Source organism: Miscanthus floridulus, unplaced genomic scaffold (genome assembly GCF_019320115.1).
Source record: "Miscanthus floridulus cultivar M001 unplaced genomic scaffold, ASM1932011v1 fs_590_3, whole genome shotgun sequence".
Taxonomy (NCBI): domain Eukaryota; kingdom Viridiplantae; phylum Streptophyta; class Magnoliopsida; order Poales; family Poaceae; genus Miscanthus; species Miscanthus floridulus.
In genome coordinates, this window is record NW_027096986.1 from 11,026 (window position 1) to 16,784 (window position 5,759).

Sequence of the window (5,759 nt, forward strand, 5' to 3'; positions counted from 1 at the left end):
TACTTACGCTTGTTTACTTTCAATATTTGGATAAAAATCCCGGATGGGTAACAGATGTCAACGAGTATGAGGATTTTCCTGAGGACTATTAGGCTTGTGGTCAACTAGTTGACCGTCCCTGTGTTGGAACTTCTACGAAAGAGTTATCTTTTTATTTTTCGTTGTGTTGTGTAAGACTATGTTATGGTATTAATTGTGATGTAAGACACACTATGATGATACTTTTGTAATTTGTCAACTTGTGTGTGTGACTAATCCCTGAGCACACATGAGTTTAGTGCATTCAATTTTATCCTTAAAATTGGGTGTTACAAAGGCGTAGTGGTAGTGAAGCAACATATGAGTACTAAAGATGTATTTCGATCCCCAATGGCTGCAAGCACTCGTATTTCATATGACAATTCCACTGAACTTGTTACATGGTTTGCCACCATGGGAGCTGGTGTTTTTGCTCTTTTTTTTTTTACCCAATTTGCAAATTCTGGAAATGTAATTTGCACTAGCGGTTTGGGTGATTCTCAAGTGACGCTGGTACAAGCGTATTAGCGGTGGTCTAATTAGCCTAAGTACTTCGCAAAGCACCTACGCTAATCACTTAATATTTTCGTAAGCACTTTTGGTGGCTAGAGCACAAACGGATGAGCCTCAACTCTCCACACACTTCCCTCAGCTGACCGAGCAATAGGGTAGCTCAAAAAAAAGTTAGGGTATATATAGCCCCAACATCCAAAACTAGTCGTTACTCGCCATTACACATTCTTTTGTGAGCATCGGATTATTTCTATGCCTGCCATCAGAACAATATGATGGTGCTACTTTGACTAGCCGTTTGAAACTAGGTGTTATGCACTTTTCTGTGAGCATCGGATTGTCTCTATGGCCATCGGAATATAAGCATCGGAGTATAAGTTATCCTGTTTTCCCCATTTTGCCTTGTGAGCATCAGATTGTTCTTATGACCATTGAATTGTTCCTATGACCATTTGATAAGCTTCAGACTATAAGGTACAATGCTTTTAGCCCGACAAACTTTCATATATTAGATATAACTTTTAGCTTCGAACTTTAATTTTGATGATCTTGGACTTTTTGAGAAGCTAATGAAAAGCTCCCCAACTTTGAACAGATATCATATCAATTTGAGCAGATCCAAAATCATGACATAAGTCCAATTCATCCATCTTTGTCTCGGCTTTAGTGGCTTTAATTTTTTTTGTGTCTTTTCTTCTGGCCTTCTATTTCTTGGTGTCTTAGACTTCTAGCATATATTGTAGGTCTTAACCATACCTTCTAATGTCTTACTTGAGATGTTGACCATCCGGATCATCACTTTGCCTAAGTCTAAGTCCACCTTGCATCCATCTGAACTATACATTGTATACTAGCAAACATCGTTAGTCCAAATTAAATGGTCACGTTGATCATCAAACACCAAAATTCAAACATAATGGCCTATAAGGTCCATTTTCCTTACATGTATCATCTTAATGTATTTACCTTAGATCAATATAGGTTCCTTCATTAAAAGCAATTTCTATAAGGGGCGTTTGGATCCCTTCATTTTGGAGGAATTGAAATCTACTTAATGGATTAGACTATTTAGCTTGGAATTTAGGATTCCACATCTTTTCAAAGTTCACATATAAACCTATCTCAAATTCATAGGGTGAAAGATGAAAATTGATTCTATAGATCATCATGCTATGTTTCTACTCTCTAACTTATAGCACGCTCTTCCAACTCATTTCTCTATAGTAGAAATGCAACATATAAGCATCTCTCTTACATAGCTAACAATACTATACAAATATATTCCACGTACAACCATATTAACTTAATTAATATGGACCTAAATTATAATTTTTTAGAATGAATTCAATTCCAAGGATCCAAATGGGGTCTAATTGTCTTTACTTGCAACCAGTGTTTGAGCATTCAAGCAAAAGCTTAACTAGTTGGCTTTTACCCTTTAATAACCCAAAAAAAGTTGTACAAATAGACCTCTCTAAAAGATTCAAGTCAATTTGCAATTGCCTCCTAACAATAAAAAAAATTATGTACAAATAGACCTATCATACTAAGAAACACCTATCATATATATTCTACATAAGAAAAATCATTTCTATTTGCTAAGACTATGAGAACGGGCAATCAGGCAGAAGCACTGCCAGATGCCTCTACTGGCTTTGAGAAAATCCTCTGGCCTGGCGACAATAATGCCTGAGGATCATATCTAGCCTTTAGCTCAGCAATTTTGCTCCATTTTGCCCCAAAATGTTGTTGCCACCCGTCTTGAGATGTGTAGTGTGGCAGGTACTGTTTGCATCCTATGCCTTCCTGATCACAGAAGTCCAACACCGCCTTGTTCCCTCTCTCAAGCTGGGGCACATCATCCATGGACAATGCCGACCAAAGCATACTCACGGCATAGAACACGTCGTCGTTCGTGGTTGGGGTCATTGCTGTCATCCGATCGTCCCACACATCCTTGTTCATAGGGTACATGAGGATGATCCCGGCTGGGTTGGCGTCCTTGAGGAGAGCCTTGAACACGCCATTGTCAAAGTCGAGGATGCGAGACCGCGGGACGAAGAGGTTCAGCCATGGGTGTGGCACCTCCCAGACGCCGGCTGACCGGAGCACCCTCTCCTCCTCGCGCACCCGGTCGAGGAACTGCACGAACGTCACGTCCTTGGAGAACACAAACCCTGGCTCGAAGCTAAGCCGATCCAGGAGTGCCGTCATTTTCTGCAACGATTAATAGCAAGATCGAATGAGTTTTCAATTCTTTCATCCAGAGCGATAGGCGGTGTAAAATCATGGTGATAACAATGAAATTAGATTCGAATTTTGTGTTGGAGCTAATTTGTACCTTATCCACAGATATGGCGGTGTCCTCGGTGTAGTACATGGCAGCTTCGATGTAGTAGATTGCCGCGGACCCAGTCCTGAAAGCGAGCCTAGCAAGCCTAGTAAGATCGGCGCCGGAGAAGAACGGTGTTGATTTGGGGCCTTCGACCAAGGACCGGTTGAGCTGGACCTGGCCTTCAACGTAGTCGAACCTGGCCTCACCAGTTCGGTTTGATATGAGAAACTCCTGATCCTTGGTGAAAGTGGCGACATCCGAGTAGGCAAGCCGAACCCAACGCACCCTCTTGGGCGCCGGCTCAAGCCGGGTCCGAGCACGGGTTATGACCCCGAACTGGCCCAATCCACCCAGAGCTGCGAAGAACAGGTCCGAGTTCACGTCCCTGGAGCATGTCACCATCTCACCTGTCCCTGCATTGTCCATGATACATAAACTATTATTAACATGCGTGTGTTACTAATTGTCACTGGGGATAATTACTATTGTTATCTGTAATGATCATATCGATCGATACCTGTGACGACGTCGAGTTCGTGCACGTTGGCGATCTGAGGGCCGTGCCGGAACGCCTGCCCGCCGATGCCAGCGTTGGAGAGCGTGCCGCCGACGGTGAGCCGGAGGTAGTCCGTCCACACGCGTGGCGCCAGGCCGTGCTGCAGCGTCGCGCGGAGGACGTCGATCCACAGCTGCTCTCCGCCGGCGTCGACGAACGGCTCCGCGCCGGCCGGGGACACGTTGATGCGGGGCGCGCGGTGACCGCGCCCGAGCGAGCTCATGTCCACGACAACGCCTCCCGGGGCGAGCGCCTGTCCGCGCCAGGAGTGGCCCTCCCCGCGCGGCGCCACGGGGAACGGCGCAGCCGACGAGGCGGAGAACCGGATGAGCGCGGCGATGTCCGCGGGCGTGGCGGCATGGAACACGGCCTCCGGCGCGGACTTCACCAGTTGGCCGAAGTCCGTCGACGCCTTCGCCGTCGAGTTGCGATCTGTGCGGATCCTCGACGCGATGCCCAGGCCGAAAAGATCGCCGGGGAGGCCAGCGGCAGGCATCGGCCGGAGCTGGCCGGCAACGACGACTGAGAGGAAGCTGGTGAGGACGGCGATCGCCGCGAAACGAGTTATTGCCATGCTTCGTTCTCTTGCTGCAACACTGCAGTTGACTTGAGGCGGTGGAGTTGCCTACTCTGGTGATCAGAAACCAGAAATGGAGAGATTGTTTGTGTTTTGTTGAGGTCAACAATTCCCCAGGTATTTATAGGACCCATTCAGCCTTGCACACGTTGACAAATGGAGGTACACCAGAGCTTTGTTTATTTATTTATTTAGGAACTGATTGACTTTTCGGGAAAAAAGAAATAGGAATGCACCTGAAGCATGACTGGAGAAAACTTATGTTAACAGGGTTCCATATACTGGTTTTGAGCTTTTTGACTTGTAGAGAGAGTATCCTCATGTACCATAAAAAAAGATTATCCTAATGATTATTGGTCAGAGCAATTTCTTTCTATCCTCGCCTTCGTTTCTGAAGACCATATGCTTGTTCAGAGAATAATAAAATAAATATTTCTTCTGCCTTGCTGGCTGAAAAATACATAATCTATATAACATAGTGGCCAAACAGTAAGCCTCTAGTTGGTCTAATAACTCAAATAAATGTATTTCATTAATTTAATCACTTCGTGTTTCTTTTAAAAATTGTTAAAATCAAATTTAAGCTATATAGCAAAAATTTAAGCTTGATAAAATCAAACTGAAACTCAGTTCCACTCGAAGCTTGTGTATCGTCGCAGCAATTTGAAAAAAAAAGTGACTGTAGGGATCAACTAACGGAGGAGACAGACTAATGATGCCAGTAGGTAAACTGAAAATTGACTGTCGCTTTCTACCACAGCATATAGAATAGACTTGAACTATTGAAGATAATATCTGCATTGACATTGGAGTTTGTTCATTTAATTTGCGGCAGGAATAAATAATGGAGTAACAGGAACGTAAGCACTTTTTGTTTTGAACACAATGATATTATAACTGTGAGTTGATGTGCGCTCAGATGAGAAATTTAAACTCGATGTCAAGAAAAATATATCCTTCCAAGACGGCTGGATTATTGTACAAAAAATGTGAGGATGCATGAACATAGGGGGGCTTATGTTTATCAGACCAAATAAAATCTGCAGATATATGTCAACTGGTTGAATACTACCATGTCTCTGGTGAGGATGAAGAATTAATGCCTCTAAATAGAGAGATGTTGAATATGTGTGTTATTAAAGTCAAGAACTCAAATTATATTTATGGGGAGTTATTATTTGTCCTTGCAAACGTTGATAAATGGAAGCATTATAAAACTTGTAAACTTTGAATTATTTTTATTTTTAACATCTTGAAATTGATGGATTTTTGGCCAAGAAGAAAAGAAATGTACTTGATAACTAGAGAAAAATTATAGTTATTTGGTTTCATTCCCTTGTTTTTGTTTCTGATTAAAGAGACTAGTCAAAGATTATATCTAGGTCTCATATGCTTTAAAAAGTTTATTTTACTATGTTAGTTGATTTTACATATTTAGTTGGAAAGATAAAAGTCATCTTACATTTATCATGAAAAATATTTTAAACCCCCTCTATAACTTTGTAATATTCTTATGAGTGCTCCTAATTGCTCCTTACAAGCTTTGGATAAGGCCCTTGTATTGGCTTGGTTGATGCCTATGGCCTCTACTCCTTGTTTATATAGTCTCTTCCAAAGCCCTCATACATGCAAGTAGGCTTCCTACTCCTAGTAGAATTTTGCACTCAAGTCCTAATAGAACTAGAAGTCCTAATAGCACACCTCTACTTAGTCCTATTACAAGTAGGATTTGAGCCACCAAACATCCTTGAATCTAGTCC

At 42.6% G+C, this 5,759-nt stretch overlaps 1 protein-coding gene across 1 annotated transcript; it reads right to left on the bottom strand.

The window, feature by feature from the left end:
• Nucleotides 1-2,151: 2,151 nt before the first annotated feature.
• On the bottom strand, nt 2,152-3,996 carry LOC136532367 (cytokinin dehydrogenase 7-like). The gene is made up of 3 exons (XM_066524975.1): nt 3,384-3,996; nt 2,873-3,279; nt 2,152-2,748 (listed from the first exon to the last, which is right to left on the bottom strand). Exons 1-3 carry the CDS (start codon nt 3,994-3,996, stop codon nt 2,152-2,154), a joined length of 1,617 nt encoding a protein of 538 aa, XP_066381072.1.
• Nucleotides 3,997-5,759: the final 1,763 nt, after the last annotated feature.

Excerpts from the sequence above, each read along its gene's own strand:
- LOC136532367 (XM_066524975.1), bottom strand. The coding sequence starts at position 3,996 with ATGGCAATAACTCGTTTCGCGGCGATCGCCGTCCTCACCAGCTTCCTC. Across the intron at positions 3,280-3,383 it reads CGAACTCGACGTCGTCACAG|GGACAGGTGAGATGGTGACA; the intron begins GTATCGATCGAT and ends TGGACAATGCAG. Across the intron at positions 2,749-2,872 it reads CCGCCATATCTGTGGATAAG|AAAATGACGGCACTCCTGGA; the intron begins GTACAAATTAGC and ends TAATCGTTGCAG.